The sequence below is a fragment of the Mus caroli genome, chromosome 7 (assembly GCF_900094665.2).
Source record: "Mus caroli chromosome 7, CAROLI_EIJ_v1.1, whole genome shotgun sequence".
Classification (NCBI taxonomy): domain Eukaryota; kingdom Metazoa; phylum Chordata; class Mammalia; order Rodentia; family Muridae; genus Mus; species Mus caroli.
Window position 1 is genome coordinate 54,494,007 of NC_034576.1, and position 22,409 is coordinate 54,516,415.

General features: G+C 39.7%; 1 protein-coding gene across 4 annotated transcripts in view; it reads left to right on the forward strand.

Moving 5' to 3' along the window:
• Ano5 (anoctamin 5) overlaps positions 1-22,409 on the forward strand; it is an 86,697-nt gene that overhangs the window by 19,616 nt on the left and 44,672 nt on the right. For 2 of the 4 annotated variants that reach the window (XM_021168193.2, XM_029480216.1), the window contains exons 4-7: positions 6,251-6,292; positions 8,426-8,539; positions 15,106-15,174; positions 16,988-17,272. In XM_021168193.2, the coding sequence (XP_021023852.2) occupies positions 6,251-6,292; positions 8,426-8,539; positions 15,106-15,174; positions 16,988-17,272 (510 nt within the window). The remainder of the gene's footprint in view (positions 1-6,250; positions 6,293-8,425; positions 8,540-15,105; positions 15,175-16,987; positions 17,273-22,409) is intronic. The other 2 variants (XM_029480214.1, XM_021168194.2) reach the window with 2 other exon arrangements.

Genomic DNA, 22,409 nt, shown 5'->3' on the forward strand with positions numbered 1-22,409 from the left:
AACAACTAACACCAGAGATTACAAGATGGCGAAAGGCGAACATAAGAATCTTAATAACAGAAACCAAGACCACTCAGCATCATCAGAACCCAGCACATCCGCCACAACGAGTCCTAGATACCCCAACACACCTGAAAAGCAAGTTTCAGATTTAAAATCATATCTTATGATGTTGGTAGAGGATTTTAAGGACATTAATAACTCACTTAAAGAAATACAGGAGAACACAGCTAAATAGGTAGAAGGCCTTAAATAGGAAGCACAAAAATTCCTTAAAGAATTACAGGAAAACACTGCTAAACAGGTAGAAGCCCTTAAAGAAAAAACACAAAATTCCCTTAAACAATTACACAACCAAACAGGTGATGGAATTGAACAATACCATCCAAGATCTAAAAAGGGAAGTAGAAACAATAAGGAAAACCCAAAGGGAGACAACTCTGGAGATAGAAACCCCAGGAAAGAAATCAGGAACCATAGATGTGAGCATCAGCATAGATAACATTGACACAACAATCAAAGAAAATGCAAAATCCAAAAAGATTCTAACTCAAAATATCCAGGAAATCCAGAACACAATGAGAAGACCAAACCTACGGATAATAGGAATAGATGAGAATGGAGATTTTCAAAAAAAAATTATAGAAGAAAACTTCCCTAACCTAAAGAAAGAGATACCCATGAACATACAAGAAGCCTACAGAACTCCAAATAGACTGGAACAGAAAAGTAATTCCTCAAGACATATAATAATCAGAACAACAAATGCACTAAATAAAGATAGAATATTGAAAGAAGTTAGGGAAAACGGTCAAGTAACATATAAAGGCAGACCTATTAGATTATACCAGACTTCCCAACAGAGACTATGAAAGCCAGATATTATACAGACCCTACGAGAACACCAATGCCAGCCCAGGCTACTATACCAAGCAAAACTCTCAATTACCATAGGAGGAGAAACCAAAGTATTCCATGACAAAACCAATTCACACAATATCTTTCCACGAATCCAGCCCTTCAAAGGAAAATAAAGGGAAAACACCAACACAAGGACAGAAATAACACCCTAGAAAAAGCAAAAATGAAATCCTTCAACAACCTAAAAGAAGACAGTCACAAGAAAAGAATCCCAACTCTAACAACAAATATAACAGGAAGCAACAATTACTTTTCCTTAATATCTCTTAATATCAATGGACTCAATTCCCCCAATAAAAAGACATAAACTAACAGACTGGCTACACAAACAGGATCCAATATTTTGCTGCTTAAAGGAAACCCACCTCAGGGAAAAAGACAGACACTACCTCAGAGTGAAAGGCTGGAAAACAATTTTCCAAGCAAATGTTCTGAAGAAACAAGCTGGAGTAGCCATTCTAATATTGAATAAAATAGACTTACAATCCCAAGTTATCAAAAAAGACAAGGAGGGCCACTTCACACTCATCAAAAGTAAAAGCTTCCAAGAGGAACTCTCAATTCTGANTATCTATGNNCCAAATNCAAGGNCAGCCACATTCATTAAAGANACTTTAGTAAAGCTCAAAGCACACATTGCACCTCACACAATAATAGTGGGAGACTTCAACACACCACTTTCACCAATGGACAGATCATGGAAACAGAAACTAAACAGGGACACAGTGAAACTAACAAGTTATGAATCAAATGGATTTTACAGATATCTACAGAACATTTTATCCTGAAATAAAAGGATATACCTTCTTCTCAGCACCTCATGGTACCTTCTCCAAAATTGACCANATAATTGGTCANAAAACAGGCNTCAACAGATACAAAAATATTGAAATAATCCCATGCATTCTATCAGATCACCATGGACTAAGGCTGATCTTCAATAACAACATAAATAATAGAAAGTCAACATTCACATGGAAGCTGAACAACACTCTACTCAATGATACCTTGGTCAAGGAAGGAATAAAGAAAGAAATTAAAGACTTTTTAGAGTTTAATGAAAATGAAGCCACAACATACCCAAACTTATGGGACACAATGAAAGCATTCCTAAGAGGAAAACTCATAGCTCTGAGTGCCTCTAAAAGAAACTAGAGAGAGCATACACTAGCAGCTTGACAGCCCACATAAAAGCTCTAGAACAAAAGGAAGCAAATTCACCCAAGAGGAGTAGACAGCAGGAAATAATCAAACACAGGGCTGAAATCAACCAAGTGGAAACAAAAAGAACTGTTCAAAGCATTAAGCAAACTAGGAGCTTGTTCTTTGAGAAAATCAACAAGATAGATAAACCCTTAGCCAGACTAACTAGAGGGCACAGGGACAGNATCCTAATTAACAAAATCANAAATGAAAAGGGAGACATAACAACAGAACATGAGGAAATTCAAAGCATCATCAGATCATACTACAAAAGGCTATACTCATCAAAACTGGAAAACCTGGATGAAATGTACAAATTTCTAGACAGATACGAGGTACCAAAATTAAATCAGGATCAGATTAATGATCCAAACTGTCCCATATCCCTTAAAGAAATAGAAGCAGTCATTAATACTTTCCCAACTGAAAAAAAGCCCAGGACCAGATGGGTTTATAAGACCTTCAAAGAAGACCTAATTCCAATTCTCCTCAAACTATTTCACAAAACAGAAGCAGAAGGTACTCTATCCAATTCATTCTATGAAGCCACAATTACTCTGATACCTAAACCACATAAAGACCCAAAAAAGAAAAAGAACTTCAGACTGATTTCCCTTATGAATATTGATGCAAAAATACTCAATAAAATTCTCGCAAACCGTAACTAAGAACATATCAAAACGATCATCCATCATGATCAAGTAGGCTTCATTCCAGGGATGCAGGGATGGTTTAATATAAGGAAATCCATCAACTTAATTCACTACATAAACAAACTCAAAGACAAAAAACACATGATAATCACTTAAGATGCTGCGAAAGCATTTGACAAAATCCAACACCCATTCATGATATAAGTCTTGGAAAGATCAGAAATTCATGGCTCATACCTAACCATAATTAAAGCAATATACAGCAAACAGTAGTCAACATCAAACTTGATGGAGAGAATATGGAAGCAAACCCACTAAAATCAGGGACTAGACAAGGCTGCCCACTCTCTCCCTACCTATTCAATATAGTACTTGAAGTTCTGACCAGAGCAATTCGACAACAAAAGGAGATCAAGGGGATATAAACTGGAAAGGAAGAAATCAAAATATCACTATTTACAGATGATATGATAGTATAGATAAGGGACCCTAAAAATTCCACCAGAGAACTGATAAACCTGATAAACAGCTTCAGTGAAGTAGCTGGATATAAAATTAACTCAAACAAATCAGTGGCCTTTCTCTACAAAAGGATAAATAGGCTGAGAAAGAAATTAGGGAAACAACACCCTTCACAATAAACGCCAGGGCCAAAAATGGGAATGGGTGGGTAGGGAAGTGGTGGGGAGGATATGGGGGACTTTTGGGAGAGCATTGGAAATGTAATTGAGGAAAATATGTAATTAAAAAAAAACCATTTTATGAAATGGGAATTTCTCAAAAAAAAAACAATAGTTACAAATAATATAAAATATCTCTGTGTGACTCTAACTAAGGAAGTAAAAGGTCTGTAAGATAAAAACTTCAAGTCTCTGAAGAAAGAAATTGAGGAAGATCTCAGAAGATGGAAAGACCTCCCATGCTCATGGATTGGCANGATTTATATAGTAAAAATGGCTATCTTGCTGAAAGCAATCTACAGATTCAATGCCATCCCCATCAAAATTCCAACTCAATTCTTCACTGAGTTAGGGTAATTTGTAATTTCATCTGAAATAACAAAAAAAACCTAGGATGGCAAAAACTCTTCTCAAGGATAAAAGAACCTCTGGTGGAATCACCATGCCGGACCTCAAGCTGTGCTACAGGCAATTGTGGTAAAAACTACATGGTACTGGTACAGCAACAGACAGGTATTTCAATGGAATAGAATTGAAAACCCAGAAATGAACCAACACACCTATGGTCACTTGATCTTCAACAAGGGAGCTAAAACCATCCAGTGGAAAAAAGACAGCATTTTCAACAATTGGTGCTGGCACAACTGGTGGTTATCATGTAGAAGAATGCGAATTAATCCATTCTTATTTCCTTGTACAAAGCTAAAGTCTAAGTGGATTAAGAAACTCCACATAGAACCAGAGACACTGAAACTTATAGAGAAGAAAGTGGGGAAAAGTCTTGAAGATATGGGCACAGGGGAAAAAATTCCTGAACAGAACAGCAATGGCTTATGTTGTAAGATCAAGAATCGACAAATGGGACCTCATAAAATTGCAAAGCTTCTGTAAGGCAAAAGACACTGTCAACAAGACTAAAAGGCCACCAACAGATCGGGAAAGGATCTTTACCAATCCTAAATCAGATAGGGGGACTAATATCTAATATATGTAAAGAACTCAAGAAAATGGACTCCAGAAAATCAAATAACCCCATTAAAAAATGGGCGACAGAGCTAAACAAGGAGTTCTCAAATGAGGAATACCGAGTGGCTAGAAGCACCTGAAAAAATGTTCAGCATCCTTAATCATCAGGGAAATGTAAATCAAAACAACCCTGAGATTCCACCTTACACCAGTCAGAATGGCTAAGATCAAAAATTCAGGTGACAGCAAATGCTGGCTAGGATGTGAAGAAAGAGGAACACTCCTCCATTGTTGGTGGGATTGTAAGCTGGTACAATCACTCTGGAAATCAGTATGGTGGTTCCTCAGAAAATTGGACATAATATTACCAGAAGATCAGCAATACCTCTCCTGGGCATATATCCAGAAGATGTTCCAGCTTGTAATAAGGACACATGCTCTACTATGTTCATAGCAGCCTTGTTTATAATAGTCAAAAGCTGGAAAGAATCCAGATATCCCTCAACAGTGGAATGGAACAGAAAATGTGGTACATTTACCCAATTGAGTACTACCCCGTAATAAAAAATAGTGAATTTATGAAATTCTTAGGCAAATGGATATATCTGGAAGATATCATCCTGAGTGAGGTAACCCAGTCACAAAATAATACACATGATGTGCACTCACTGGTAACCCAGAAACTTAGATTACCCAAGATACAATTTGCAAAACACATGAAACTCAAGAAGAAGGAAGACCAAAGTGTGGATACTTTGGTCCTTCTTAGAATGGGGAACAAAATACCCATGGAAGGAGTTACAGAGACAAAGTTCGTAGCTGACATGGAAGAAAGGACCATCCAGAGACTGCCTCACCTGGGATCCATCCCATATACAACCACCAAACCCAGACACTATTGCATATGCCAGCAAGATTTAGCTGATAGGACCCTGATATAGTTATCTCTTGCGAGGCTTTGCCAGTGCCTGGCAAACATAGAATTGGATGCTCACAGACATTTATTGGATGGAACACAGGGCCCCTAATGAAGGAGCTAGAGAAAGTACCCAAGGTGCTAAAGGGGTTTGCAACCCTATAGGAGGAACAACAATATGTACTAACCAGTACCCGCCCCCCCCCCAGCTGTCTCTAGTTGCATATGTAGCAGAGGCCATCAATGGGAGGAGAGGCCCTTGGTCTTGTGAAGATCATATGCCCCAATACAGGGGAATGCCAGGGCCAGGAAGCAGAAGTGGGTGGGTTGGGGCACAGGGCTGGGGTGGGGAGGGTATAGGCAGCTTTCGGGATAGCATTTGAAATGTAAATGAAGAAAATCTCTAATAAAAGAAAAGGACTGGAAAGCTCATCAGGTTTCCTGAAGCACAGCAGCAGTGGGTAAGACGTTAGAGAAACTCACCAGACAGGTTTTCTTAGGGCAGGCATCTACACAGGTATTCCGCCTCTTTTAATTTCACAGTGATTTGGAATAATTAATGCTGGGCTTATTGTGTTTAGCAACAGCCTGGTGTTGAGACAATTCCAGTATTGCTCTGAGTCAAAAAAAATAAAATAAAATAAAATAAAAGTCTCAGCACCACCACATTATCTAGTAGGACATCAACACCCTGAAGCCAGGGCTTGCTATGATAAAACTCCTTCCAGTAGGTGGTGGTCATACTTTAAGGAAGCAAACCCCTCCTCTGAGGGAACAACAGCCTTGCTCTGAGGCTGAATGTGTCAGCATAGCCACCCACCACAGAGCATAGCTTAATCGTTCATGGATCTTTGTATTGAAACCTTGAACCCCGAGCAGGATTTGGTGACTCTCCACTGGTTGCTTCACAGCCTGAGAAGCGATTCAATTTGTTCCTGAGGAGGCGTCTTATGGTAAAACAGCACTGGCTGCTGATGCTTATGCCTGAATGTCTGTCATAACACTTGCATGTTTTCTGTACCATGAATGCTATCCACACTGGGGGACTTGATGACTAGTTCCCAGTCCCCAGGCGGTTGACATTGCATCATGGTGATTCTTATTCTTTTCCATTTGATGAGCCTGTTCCCTACCTGAGTGCAAATGTATTTACACAAGACAATGTAAATAGACTCAGGTGCTCATGAACCACTAGGAATGTAATTCATAGTAAGCTAGATGCCACCCACGTGTTGCTTTGTAGTAACCAGGCTTCTCTAAGGACAAATATACACACAAATATAGATACATACGCACACATATTCATGTACATATACATATGCATCACTTACATTATGAACATAGACATCATATACATCTGTCTTTATATCATGTTTTCAGTAAAAACCAAAACATGGTGTATTTTAATAACATCTAGTTGTCTGTAACAAAAATGAATGAATTTTTCTGCACCATTTAGTACAAAGCAATTTTTGTTCAGAATCTGGAGACTTGGGGCTGGAAAGATGTCCCAGTATTTTAGAGAACTGGTTGCTCTTCCAGAGGACCTCGTTTGAACTCAGCAACACATGGTGGCTCACAACATCTGTCACTTCAGTCCTAAGGGAATCCTAGGGTCAGCTTTTGTAAACAATATGAACGTCCCTAGAAACATTGATGATTTCTTTTAAAGGTTCTAAGGTACAAAACCTGGTTGTCACAGGACTGGAGGAGCATGGATGGCATTTGGTTTTCTTTCTCCTTTGATTATGTGCAGGCTAATTTTGTGTCTCTAGCCAACAGGCTTCCATACATTTTGGTAGATTTTTATCAAATATGTTAATTTTGTAATAATGTACTATAATGCCAGTGATTATTTTATTTTCTCTTTATAAAAACTGGTTTCTAGTCAAAGTACAGCGCCTTGGCTTTTCTCAGGTTTTTTACAATCCTTTATGAAACGGAAAAGACTGTGGGTCGTTTCCGAGTTCTAGTCCTCTGTCAATTAGTGTGATCTCCCTGGATATTTTCATTTCTGTCTACATTTACCCACTTTTCTCCTCGCATGCCTTGAAAGCCTCTTCCTCCTCCACCGTAGTCATCAAGAACCCAAAGGTTAGAATTAGCATGACTGTGTTGCCAGTCCACAGATCAGGCACGAGGAGACGTCTCTCCTGTTTGTGGCTGAGCACGTCCTGTCCCTTTTATGGGGATGTACAGCAGGGCTGGCAAGTGCAGAGCATCACAGGGACTGCAGAAGATGCAGCTGTACCTGCTGGGAAAAACCAAGTGATCTAGCTCCCAGCCACTAGTTACAGGAAGCAGCGGGGAGGCATCCCAGTGGTATCACTAACCAACCACTGCACTCTGCTGAGCCTCACACAGGGCTCTTATAAGCACAAATATAACACCTTTCATAGCAGCGATGAGGAATACAAAATCAAATGTGAAGGCTCTTTTTCCCCTGCAATGCTCAGTAGTTTTTGCTTTTATGTTTATTTTGATTTGTTTTGCTGTCACAAAAAGTGGAAAAATTCATGAATGTCATGTAAAAGTTGAACTTGTCATTTTGGTGATTATATTGAGAAAATCCATACAACTATAAAAAGACATTGACAACAGACATTTGTAGGACCTACTCTTGGTGAGGTTAGCTGGCCAGCTACCTGCTTCTGGGTTGTTTATTTTTTGTTTTGTTTTTTGATTTGTTTTTACTAATTGATTGTGTGTTATACTAAAACCACACCTCTCTACCTGAATGTGCCTGTTTAGATTCAATGTAGAAGCATGGTCATCTTACATTTTCGGCATAACTGCAGCATTTGTAGGAAAGCATGTGGTTTAATGTGTGAACATGCTATCACTTTGTCTCTTTCAGCCCTTCCTGAGTAGGTATCGTTTAATCCTCTGTGGATTTTTACTTTATAAAGGGGCCTAATTTCTGTTATGGCTTGTGTTGACTTTCTCTGTTAAGTGTGGGAAAAAAAAAAACAAAAAAACAAAAAAAAGTGGCAGCCCAATTAGAGCTAAGTTCCTCCATGTTTCTGACCTTTGTGAATAAAAGGTGACGTGAAATCATGTCATGCATGTATGTGTGTCTTCTGCAGTTCCAGAGAAGTGAGCACAGCAAAGACTCGGTCTTCTTCAGAGATGGAATCCGGCAGATCGACTTTGTCCTGTCCTATGTGGAAGATGTGAAAAAAGATGGAGAGCTGAAGGCAGTGAGTGTTGATCTGGGAGACAGAGGGCCGTAACAAGATAAATACGGTGTAGACAGAGCTGATTGAGAGCGTACTGAGCACACAGCCTAACAGTTAACATTTGTTTTCTGACTGCTTTGGAGATGGTGACAGTGACAAGTTCTTTCTCCTCCCCTGACCTCTCCTCTTTCCCTCCCTTTATTTCCTTCTCCAACTTCTCTTCCCCCATGACTGATATCTACTTCATACCTTGCTTTAGATATCAAGTGCGACCCCACAGATAGGTTTATCTTTGAACCTGATACAGTGGCTTCCAGCCTGTATAATGCTGAGTCCCTTCGATAAAGTTCCTCGTGTCATGGCTTTCCCCCAACCATAAAAGTATTTTGTTACTACTTCCTAACTGTAGTTTTGCTACTGTTATAAGGAGTCATGTAGATCTGCAATATCCAGGATATGTGATATAGGACCCCCTTAGGGGTTACAACCTACAGGTTGAGAACTGCTGATCTAGCGCATGCTGCTGCCATCTTCAAAGTGTATGGCAAATCAATCTATTGAAAAATAGCCTTTGTATCGGGCTCTAATCCTGACTCCCCTACCCATTACTTTCTCACTTTATTCTGTTTGCGTTACTTCCTCTAAGGCCACAAGGTAGGTTCGAGTTCCATTCTCAGGGACTCGGAATCCTGATAAAGTATGAGGAGTGCTCAGTAAGTAGCCACTACTCTAAATGATGGATTAGTGAGTTCATCTACACATGTAAGGACTTATGCATGTGCACATATGTGTGCAGATATTTGTTTACATTCTGAAATGTTACACAGATAATAAACTGTCTTATATCCAAAGCTGAAGTTCCTTAGTGTGTATCATTCTACCTTGTTCAAGTAACCATCCACTAACACTTCTAAATTTATAAAGAGCAGCCATCTTTGTATCTTTTTATATCTTCTATGGATGCCCCCCCCATACACACACACCAGACCCTTCCTTGAGGATTTTCCTTTTCATGGTAATCTTCCTTCTTGGGAGGGTCAGGATAGGCGAGTACACTGTTGACCTGACTCTTCCTTTCATGTTCCTAAAATGTCAGAGTTTAGGATATCATCAAATTGGCCTTGTCCTTTATTCCACCCCAGTTCTTCTCTTTGCTTCTCCCACTGTTAGCACTGGCTCACCAGCACATCTCTCTCTCCCACTACTCCTTTCTGATGATCCGTGAACATAGCACATGCATAAGTGCTCAAATCTTTCTTACCCATACCCCCCTTTTAAAATCACACACAGACCAGAAAAGATGCATATATTACCATAATTTTTCTTTCCTTCCTTATTTTCTCCCCCCCCTTTTTTCCTCCCTCCTTCCCTCCTTCCTTTCATAAAAATTTTCATTAGCATATTTGTTTATGGTGACTGTGGCATTCTCATACACACATATAACCTGCTTCGGTCATGTTTCTTTCTCTGTCTTGCACGTCTTCAATGTTTTCCCCTTCACATTCATAGCCCTCCCCAACTCCACAGGCAATATTTGTTTTGTTAGTCTGGCTTTTTTCCCCCTTAATATGCTAATATCCAGTTATTTTCATGCACGTGACATAATTTCATTCTTCCCCATTATGTTTTTAGCACATTTTCTGCCAGAGGCCAACTTTGACAGTGAGTTCAGCCATCCAAGGAGATGTAGGATCAGTGACTCATGTAAAACAGGCACACACTCACACATACTTGGTGGATGAAGCAAGGCTCCAATAACTTTCTTTTCTCCCACAGCTCACATACCCCAGCAAAATCTTTCAAGTAGTATAAAAATCATACTGTGTCTTCATTCTCATTTTCTTTGAGTGACTGATTACATGTCCATTTTCCCCAAATTATACTTATTTGCCAAAAGGCAGTTTAATTAAAACCAATTCTTTGTGTACTACACTCAAAGGTCCATGCATTCCAACCACACTGTTCATCTACACATATAAAGCAATATCCAAATCCCAGTTCTTGTCTTGCTTGACTAACGTATTAGTCAGGATTCTCTAGAGTACCAGAACTTATAGAATGAATCTATAAGAAAACGGATTTATTAGAATCACTTATAAGCTATGGTCCAGCTAACTCTGTAAGGGTCCATGATTCGATGCAGAAGAGTCCAGCATGATGGGATCCCCCATTGCCAAGATAGAGAGACCCAAAAGTGAGCTCACAGGCCTGATGTAAAGCACATTAGGGGAATTCTGTGGTAGGTGACCTCTCTCTTAATCTGTCGAGTCCTTCTCTAGGGACATTCCAGAACCATTACTGGGGCATGAGAGCTGGAAACTGTTGCTGGCAAAGTCTGGAAACTGCTGCTGAAGAGGTCTGGAAAGTGTTCCTGACCCATTGTCCTTGCCTCAAGCCAAGTTGTGGGGCAGCTTTTGATGGCAAGGTAGTTTCTGTGCCTGAAGCCTGGGTTTGGTTTTTGTTTTTGTTTTTGTTTTTGTTTTTGTTTTTGTTTTCTAGTAACTGACTTATCTGGGCTTGCCTGGACTTGCCCAGTTCTTAGGCATACTCTCCTGAACTGCCAATTTGAAGCCCGTCATGGTATCAGCATAGCTGTCTCAACTCAACAATGACAGTCTATGAACAGAAAGTCCAAGAATTGAGAAGTTGTTCAATCCACAAATATAGATGTCCTAGTTGGTGACACTGGAATTCAGAAGAAATAGGATCTAGTGACAGTGAAAAAATGGACTTGCTAGCCAGGCCAGAGCAAACAGGCAAAAAGCAAAAGCTTCCTTCTTCTATGTCCTTATATAGGCTGTTAGCAGAAGGTGCAGCCCAGATTTAAAGGCATGTCTTTCCACCTCAAGATCCAAATTAAAGACATGCATCTTTCTGCCTCAACAGTGGTATCAAAGGTATGTGTCTTCCTACCTCAAAGGTCTGTACTAGAAGTGGATTCACTCACTTCAAACCAAGCAAAAACCAACCAACCAAACAAACAAAAAAAACAAAAACACAAAAAACAAACACACAAAAAAGAACCAGAAAACAAAATTAAAAACAAAACAAAACCTGTTTTACTGGTGTGCCCTACATTTCTGAATTGTAGTTCATTCCAGTTTAGTCAAATTAACAACCAAGAGTAGCCATCGCAGCTAGTCAACACTTAGTAAAGTTAGTTCACTTCTCTGCTGCATGTCATCTTCCCTTTGTCTCTGGGGCTCTATATCCTTGGGAATATTCTACCCCTTCACTAGTTTCTCGTTATGAATCTGTCTTTCTCTTTTGTCCCTTGAAATGACATTAACACGGGACACAGTTCTCAACCTTCTCCTCCTCTTTATTATGATTATGATTATGATTATGATTAAATTTGATGGCAATGCTTTGTCTCACAGTTTTAAATCAGCAACCTTCCTTCCTAGTCCAGCGAGCATCAACATTCCTGTATCAATGTCTAAAACATAAGAGAGACACATTAAACTGCACCCCCTAAAGCCTGACCCATCTTTAAATGTACTCCACCCATAGTTATTCATCATACATTTTAACAATTACGCAAAAGGTAGAGTTGGATCAAGTAGCTAAGAACGTATGCTGCCGGTGCCGAGAACCTGATGAGTCAGCTCACAACTGCCTGTCACTCCAGTTCCAGAGCATTGCTGCCCCCTGCAGGCCTGCACAAGCACTTCACTCACATATACAAACACAAATACACAGCATCATTTTTTTTAAAAGGTGTAACATATGTTATAAATTACCTCTTAGCATATATCTATAGAAAGTCAGCTGCATGGAAACTGGACACACACTATCACTCACTGACTATTTTAAGGATCTATGCAAAGAAAACCTCTCACAGCTAAGATTTTTTTCTCACCTAAATTTTCTATTCTATTTTTCATACACTTTCTCATGTGAATGACTACCTTTGCCCATCTCTTATTTTCAGTTTCATTTTTAAAATGTATTTATTCACTTTATATCCCAATCTCAGCCCCATTTCCCTCCTCTCCTCCCTTCCCATCCTCACATGCCCTTGCTCCAGCTACCACCCCTTCTCGTCAGAGAAGGGGTAGACCCCCATGGGTACCAACTCACCCTTGCACATCAAGTTACATCAAGACTAAACATGTCCTCTCCCACTGAGGCAAGAAAATACAGCCCAGCTAGGGAAATGGGATCCAAAGGCAGGCAACAAGTCAGAGACAGCTCTGGATCCGATTGCTAGGGGACCCACATGAAGAACAAGCTATATATCTACTATGAATGTGCAGGAGGCCTAAGTCCAGCCCATGCATGTACATCTTCTGTTTCTCATTAAATCCAGACTTTGCCAAGAGAAACCTAATAGATTAACTCAAATGCTTTGATTGTTAACCATAAGACGAGTCTTAATGTTTCTTTCAATATTGTGTTAATCTTTATAATTATGTGAATTCATAATTGCATGAGTGCATAACTGATAAAAACCTTTGATATATTTTAAAATATGACAAGAAAAACTTTAATACGAGTAGCATACATATAATAAATGTATTGATTGTTGAAATACAGGGGCTTGGTATTGCTTTCTTCATTTTTTTTCTTGACTAAGATCATTCCTAGAATTAATCATGATCAGGTTCAATCATGTTCTTTTGTTCTTGTGCACCTTGGATCAATAGGTTGGAAATACTGAATTTCAGATTTCTTGAAAGCCCCGAGTTTTATGAAAAAAATAAAGAAATAAGCAGAGAGGTGGCCCAGGTTAAGATCACTGGCTGCTCTTCCAGAGACCCTCAGTTCCCAGAGCACACATGGAGAGCAAATGAATGGCACTGAATACATATGATGGATGTACAGACATACAGGCAGGCAAGACATTCATAAACATAAAATGAAAATAACTAAAATATTTTAATAAATCTAAAACAATTTCATTAATTACAAAACCATTAATGTTTAAAATAATGCTAATGGCCTGCCATTGATTCTTAGCTCTGCCATCATTAGTACTGTAGAACTCTGAGGATTTATGACGCTTCAACGTACAAAACCTAATGTTTTGCACCTAAAGATTAATTCACTCTGTTTGTGCTGGATACAGCATTTTAAATTATTCTCCATTTCTACTTTAAAAAAAAAAAGAAATTTGCAGGATGTCTTATATTGTAGTAATGTAATTAAGTCAAGATGGCTGAGGGGAGGGTTTTCACAATCGAAGACCCTTTTATATTAACACTGGCCATGGAAAGGACTTATGTGGTTGGCCTTTGCTACTTTGTGGATTCTTTTTATTTCCTATCCTTCCCCGTCCCCGCCCCCCCCCATCACTAGATAGGAGAGAAACAATGATGGAGGAGGGAGAGAGAGAGAGAGAGTCCTTAAAATAATTTCTTTTCATTTGTTTCTTCTTTGACCATGGCTACCAACAAACCACAATCTTCCAAAACAACCAACAACCATCCACCTTGCCTCTCAGGGCTCTTGAATTTATGTACCCTCTGAAAAGTTTCCAGAATTCCAAAAGTCACACAATTACAGAAATTATCTACAGCTGGCAAAACCGTGCTTCTTCAAGAGCTCGAGGCTGCTGTCGACAGTCTGAGGCAGCCCCACACTCCTAAGCGTGGGATTAAAACAAAAGACGCATTCTTATGATATTTCTGTGCTTAAGAAAAACAAAACTCCACAATTCTCAAAAAATGTCACTACAGACATACTAAAGTGATTCATTATTAAATCTGCCAAAACCGCAAGGTAGAGGTACCTATTAATCATAAAGGACTAAGAACAGCCTAGTGAAAACATTTATAGTTCAGACCTCCTGAAAGTGTTACATTTTAATCATAATGACGGCTGGAATAAGCTTTACGCATCTCTGCTTTGTCCCAGTCCTACAGTAATTATTATTTGCAGGCTGTGACCTGTACTGAATCTTAACCTTTCTATAAGTGAAAGCCCTCTTGCTCTTCAAGAGCAAAAGCAGTGATGAGGTTCTAGCCTATGGTGACATTAGAATTCATTTGTTTTGAGGATTGCTTGTCTTTGTAATGTTGAATATTTCCAGCTAGAGTCTCTCTCTCTCTGTGTCTCTGTCTCTCTCTCTCTCTTTCTCTCTCTCTCTCTCTGTGTCTGTCTCTGTGTGTGTATGTGTGTGTGTTTGTCTGTCTGCCTGTCTGTCCACAAGGGCTTCTCATACTTTTAAATCATTCAGTAAAACTGAACTTATCTTCAAATAAAGCCTGTGTCTTAGAGACTGTTCCTATTTTGAATTTCCGTATTTTTGTCAATTATGCTATAGGTCAAAAGCTATCCATGGCCTGAAGTAGGGATATTTTGTACAGTACTTTTCTATACAGCCATAGAAGGTCCTAGAACCCTCTGAAAGCACAGCAGTATATCCTCACTTTGCCTAGTCCTTAGATAGTCATCACCAAGGTTAGCCAGGCATATCAGCTAATATAGTGTTATATTGGCACTATGCACTAACAGGTCTCCCTGGCACTACCATCAAACACAAAGGGCTGGGCCTGCATCGCCAACTAACACAGAGGATCAGGCTGGCCCTTTCCACTGACACTGATCGCCTGCATCAGCCTCTTCATTTGTTTTTGCTGCAGGAAAGAAGACGAGAGTTTGAACAAAATCTCAGAAAAACAGGTCTTGACTTGGAAACAGAAGACAAATTGGTAACTGTAGTGGATAAATTGTGCAAGGATCTTACTTTAAGTGGGATTTTCTCCTATTTGTGTATTTTTCTGGCTGGATGTTGGGTTTGGAGCATTACATTAATCTTTTGCCACAGTAAGGATACAAGAAGACCTGCATTTTCCCAGGTCAGTCGTCAGTGAGTCTTTCAAATGAGTAGGAACATGGGGAATGGGAGAAGGGCAGGTCTGTAAAGTGCTTGCCTTCAAAGCATGAAGATGCAAGTTTCACTCCCAAACCATATAGCATCTGGATGTGATAATATACACTTATAATTCTAACAATGAAAAACAAGTGGTCCCTGGGACACGGTGTCTATCAAGCCAACCCAAATTGGTGGTCCTCGACACTAGTGAAAGACCCTGTTTCAAAAAAAACAAAGAACAAGATGGATGGCTTCTATGGGACTGCACCAAGATTGCCACCGACAGCCACATAATACATATGCAACATCAGATACATGAACACACACATACACACACACACACACACACACACATGCACCACATGCTTTCTACTCAGGGTACAAAAGGAGAAGTTCTGTGATTACATAGCTGCCTTACCTTGAAGCTGCCGGTCACATTGTAGACTGAACAGCTACCTGGCTATTCTGCAGGATAGCCCACTATTTAGCCCATGGTACTGCTTTCAGAGGTAGATGACATTCTTTTATTCTTTAACCCAATTCACATTTATTTAGTGTTATTCTTTAATTATCTTTAAATGTGTGGTTAAAGCTCTACTCGAGATCACGTCCTATCTGTGATTCTTCTAATAACCTCCAGCTTTGATATTACCTTCTAATTCTTCTTTCTGATTGGTTTTTGTTGAACCAACAGGATGCAATCTGTAACTTATTTTCCTATGTAGTGGACCTTCATTTGGTCTCTATGCAGTAACTCAGAAGACTGGGAAATAGCTAGCAGCATGCATATAATAGAATATATAACATAATACATATTAGTAACCTCATATAATTATCTAAACAAAATCCCAAGCTCAAACTAACTTAAAATTAGTATAGTGTCTAGAAATATATATAATCTGTGATTCCATCGAGTGCTGAGGGGACAGTCACACTGAAGTATATTTTAGATGACATTTAGTATATTCATGATAGTACAGCCATAGACCTGAAAACAAAATCCGTTCTCAGTCTCATTGTGTATCTGTGACTCTCTCTCCCTTTGACATGAATATATATACACATGTATATAATATATTGCATATATACATATATGTGTGTGTGTTTATTTCTATGTTATTGCATGTCTTACTTGCTTTTCTTTTGCTGTGGTAAGACACCATAGCCAAAACAACTTATGGAAAGAAAATTTGGGGGGGCTTACGATTTCAAATGGTTAGAATATATGGTGGAGAAGCAAAGAATAGCTTTGAGATCACATCTTGGTCCACATGTAGAGGGCAGAAAGAGAGACACTGGTCCTAGAGTGGACTTTTGAATCTTCAAAGCTCTCACCTAGCAATCAATGCACCTCCTCCAAAAGGCCACAACTTTTAATCCTTCCCAAAGAGTTCCACCAAGGACCAAGCATTCAAACAGATGAGCCTGTAGAGGCCATTTTCCTTCAAACCACCACACTAGGCATATATTAACATCTTAGAGTTATCACATTTCCTCAAGACTTTGCTTAAAATTGAATAAATTAAAATTTCATTTTCATTTTTGAGGTTTCCTGAGATTTACTAAAATTTATTTTCATTTTTGAGATTTTTATGAGATTTGTCTTTTTTAATCATTAGTTTTGTTTTTCCGTGTCTCTTTTAATGCAGAACTCTGAAGATGGGAAAACCTATTTTGTGAAGATTCACGCCCCATGGGAAGTCCTGGTCACTTACGCTGAAGTGCTGGGAATCAAGATGCCTATTAAGTTGAGTGACATCCCAAGGCCAAAGTACCCACCCCTGTCTTACATGCTTGGGGCGGTGAAGCTTCCATCCTCTGTGAAGTATCCTAGTCCTGAGTATTTCACTGCCCAGTTCAGCAGACACCGTCAGGAACTCTTCCTCATCGAAGATGAGGCCACTTTCTTTCCATCCTCAACAAGGAACAGAATTGTAAGTAGTGAGTACCATGGACACGCCTCTCCTTGTACGGAGGATATGACTCTGCCCTTTGTGTTTTTACATGCTCAATACTAAGCATTCCGGGTCTTCCTAGGTGAAATATAATGATCTAATAATGTCTTCCTGGACAGAAAGACTGTTAGGGCCACCTTTAACTTGTTAAGCTGCCACCTGGGCAGTGGTGGTGCATGCCTTTAATCCCAAATCCCAGCACTCAGGAGGCAGAGGCAGGCAGATTTCTGAGTTCAAGGCCAGCCTGGTCTACAGAGTGAGTTCCAGGACAGCCANGGCTACACAGAGAAACCCTGTCTCAAAAAACAAAACAAAACAAAACAAAACAAAACAAAACAAAACAAAACAAAACAAAACTTGTTAAGCTGCCTACTTCTTTATTTAAGAATAGATTGTTGATCTTAATAACAATAGTGCAAGAGGCATTATGTAATCTCAGAACAGCCTGTCACTGACAGCTCAAATGTTTGAGTTTTACATCACCATTGTAAATTGATTTCATGATCATAAAATTGGGTTTTATAAGTTTAAAGTCAGAGGATATTGATCATTTTTAATTCAGTTAGAATATCTTATTTTCTTTAAATGTAGATAGGCTTCAAGGAACCTCAGACATTGTCTCCCCTTTGAAAATCATCTTCAGCCTGGTCAGTCTATTTCTTCCCCATCTAGGATTAGTAAATTGTTGATGGAAAACTCCACAAGCTCCTGATTCCTTGTGTTAGGTTGGAAGAAAACATAGTTCTTATGTTACCCTGAGAATTCGGGTCATTAATCTGTAGAAAGCTTTGAATGGCTCTTTACACACCTTGAATGTTTTAGCTGTCATTATCATTAGTCATCTGACTTCAGAAGGAAAAACATCTGGTCCTATATTGGTCTTGCACTTTGAATCCTTCCTGTGTTTGTTTGTTTGTTTGTTTGTTTGTTTGTACTAATTTCACCATCTGGTTTCCAACCACTACAGTCATGTTGTCCACATCTATCCATTTATAAGTAGAAGAGATGACTCATCACGTGTCCTAGTTCTTAAAACAATATTTTTCATCTAAATTCAGCGAGATAGTGTAAGACTCCCAATGCTGGGCCTCTGCTCAAGTTCCAGGATGAGCTGGCCAACACCCCAATGACCTGAGAGAAAACCACACCTGATGCAAACTGCAAGAGATTTTATTATCAGCTAGCTGAGGACGAACCCCTCACGCCTCCAGGGCAGGGGAGTTCACCCGCCCCCATCAGTGACAGCAGGGGGCTCTTAACAGCTAGCTGAGGAATTGGGAGGAGTTGGGAGGAGTTGGGAAGAGTTGGGAGGAGTTGGGAGGAGAGTTCTTCTCTTCTGGATGTCCTTGGTGAAATTTACAAGGCAGGAGTGGGGAGTGAGTTCTTTCTGAATTTTTATCTCTGTGTCCTCGGGACAGGAAGGCAGGCATCTCTGGTTGTAAAGTATAAAAACAAAAAGGCTTTTTGCTGGCTATAGAGGACAAAGAGCTTTTTTCTAGCTGTATTTTTAAAGATCAGGAAAAACAAGCTTGGGGAAATGTTTTAGGGGCTCTACCTTTCAGGGAGAAATGCTTTAAGCCGGGGTCTCACATCAGCAAACAAAATGTAGCTTCTAGAATTTTGTCACAAAATACAAAAATAAATGTTTTGTGTTCCCACCAGGATTAAATGATAAATACCAATATATCAGACCAACACCTTTCAGGGAATAAGAGACACTACGGTTGTATCAGAAGGCCCATTTTCAGGCTGTGATGCTGCGGAAGCAGGGGTCTTGCTACCATCCTGTTCTGACAAGAACTGAGGATGCTGCCCATTGGCAGAGAACCAGCCTATTACAGATAACGCCCTAGATTTGGCCTTCATCAGACCCTCCAAAAAGCAATGGCCTCTAAGATGGACCAGGAGGCTAGTCTGCATGGCAAGGTCACTGCTATCCCTTCACCTCATCCTTTGCTTCCCTGCCACACTGTAAACCTTGCCTGTGTGTTTTCTAAGGTATAAAAGCACTCTCTGTTTGGAAGAGTGATGTAGAAAGAGTCCCTTCCTTCCAGTCCCATCTAGAACATTTTAGTCTGTGTATGAGTTCAATGACAAAAATATCAGAGCCTCTTACTAGGATAGGTTCTCATACTTTGAAGCATCTCCCCGAACACCACCCACACCAAACCTCACAGCATGAATTTATATATGCAAACATGGGATGCATGTATACAATGTCTGACCTAGAATTTCTGTATGACATATATGCACACACAGCATCGTAGTAGAATTAGAACAGTTTTTTTAAACATGAATGAAACTAGATTTAGCCATGTGAATGGGTGAAAAAACTTAAACCCGTTGTCCTGAGTTTTAAAATGAATGTCTGATTAATGAATCTGCATTGAGAGACAAACAGTTAAAAAAATTTTGTTTCATTTTGGTCATAAATCTTTCTACAAGGACAGAGCTGGTTCTCAGAGCACACTCAAAGGAAGGGCACCGGCTTTCTCTTCCTCTATGGTGGACACATTCCATTGCTCTCCTACAGGTGTGCCAGTTGGCTGGGATTCACAGGCACCATGTTTCCTGAATATTGATGGAATACTGTCTATAAAGGAGCTCTATAGACAGCATTTTTCCAGATGTAGATCCCTCCTTTATATCTCTAGGTATCTTTAGTGTGACTGTTGGAATCTCTTATGGACATCACAAGTAGACTTGTGTAAGACAGTAAAGCTGCTAGCACTAGTGGTTCACACTTGAGATTCTGGCCTTTCAAAGACTGCAGCAGAAAAAAAAAATATCATGAGTTCAAGACCAACCTGGACTACACAGGGAGTAGTCCCAGGCAAACCTGAGCAATCAAGTTAAGACCCTATCTTAAAAAAAAAAGAAAAAAAAAGAAAGAAAGAAAGAAAGAAAAAAGAAAAGAAAAAGAAAGAAAGAAAAGAAAAAAGAAAGAGAAAAATAAATAAATAAAACCTCAAAACATTAATCATACTCAAGAAGATGGAAAAGTAGAGAATGCTGTATTTGACCCTTAATAAGCATTTTCCCCATCTCTCTGGCATTCCCTAGGAATGTTTCTTTCCTGGGACAAAACACCATGGGAATAGGTTCAGGCATACAATGGTAACTGTAGCCTCTGTGTGATCAATCAAAGTCCCTTAAATTTGAATCAAAAGCCAGAAGTGAGAAAGCTTAATAAGAAAGGTATGTGGAATGCTGAAGGTGGCCAGAAACTAGTCCACTTGTACCAGCTGTCAAATTCTCGATGCCAGGAAATGATTCTTACAGAAAATTGAAAGTGTATTGCAGTTGACATGCATACAATAAGCCATCCTTTCAGCCTCAATGCTGAACATTTCGTGATCTGGGTAGAAACATCAAACCTTTAAGCCAAAATTCCCTTACATCAAAACCTAATACAGAGTTACACCCTGCCCTCGATCTCAGAATCCAGGGCAGTGTGAAGACGCTTCTGCAGAAAAGCTGGAACCCTGTGAAGATGCAGCCTTGAGCTTTAAGGGAAGAAGCTGTCTCCTGTACACCCATACAGAAGAATATGCAGCTACTCATGAAGGAGCTGCAGACTGATGTGTCCAGAAGGTCTGGGTGAGGGAACATGAAGGTGGTTATGCACTTAGCAGTTTCTCAGTTTAGATGGAGCAGTTTACTGTCAGAAGATGTCCTCTAGGACTTCGCTGTAGGAGTGGAGAGGACTGCTCCAGAGCACCAAAGGACTGCATGACTGTTTTGGTAGCAGCTCAGGCAGTTGTTGAGTTTAAACTGAACTGTACACTCCCATGCCATTCTGAACATCCCAGTGCACTCCATGTCTGTACCAGAGCATCTGTCTCTGTGCTCTATAAGCAGAACAACAAAGCCTGGGTGACACAGCACATCTGTCTCAGACTAGATGTTTTAGCCCATGAATGAAATGCACTTCTCAGGAAAATAATTTTTATTTATACTGCTTAATAACAAGACAGATGGTTGACCTGGAGCTCAGATGGAGAAACATATGATGACACGTTTTCATGGGGCTAGCAGGACCTCCACTCTTCAGCTACTTTCAGGTTCTTTTATTCAGCAAACACATTTTGTATGGCTACAGCTGAGAGTGTTAGTTATCACTCTGGTGAGTTGAAATCTTCTGGAGATGATTCATGATCCTAGATGTCATTAAAATATTCACAACTTATTGGAGGAGATCAAACATTAAAATTATAAAGAGCTAGCAAGAAGTTGATTCCAATATGAATGGATAACTTGGAGGGCACAAGGGCTTCACAGGGGAAAATAACTGCACTTGTAGTATAACCAGCAGGTGGGCCAGAATTAGAAGTGAAGCCTGAAGATTGGTCTGAATAACTATAGGGGCCAAAAAGGAGTTTTAGGGGACATAGCCCAGGGTGGGCTCGAGGAGTCCCAACAGACTGAGCTCGCAGACAGTCCCAGTGTGTTAAATACTGAGGAAGAGACAGAGGCTTGTGCTGTTTTCTTCTCCGAGCTGAGGATTTCCACCTGGAGTTAACTTTTGTGCATGGGAAAGGAAAGAAATCTATTCTTTCTCAAACGTATTGTCCACCAACTTATAGCAATTATGGGCAAACGTCAACTTTCTGCTCCACAGTGAAGCTGTACTCATAACTTAAGTATATTTGCCAACTTAAATAAAATTTCTCCAAAGTGTATGTGTTTACATACACATATACACATGCACATGCACCTACACACACACATAGACCCTAGGAGAGCAACATCTCTGTAGTGCACATGCCATAGTAAACTATGGGCATATTCGGAGACTAAAATAAAGAAGAGAATGAAAATCCAGATAAGTATACATTTGAAACAACGGTTATTATTCACTACAATTATTAAAGAAATTGGCAGCAGTCTGAAGCAGATGTAATTGTGGAGGTACTTTCTATGTAAAAGTGTAGTGGTCTGTCTGACAGTCTTTTGTGATAACAGCTATCTGGCACTTAAACCATAGTTGCTTATGGTCTCTTGTTGTTCTGACAGGTTTGTTTAGTTCTGTATCAATGTTCAGAGTTGAGCTGCACAAATTCTGTAATTTGCAGAACACCCTACCCCCCCCCCCCACTGTCTCCTCCTACTTCTG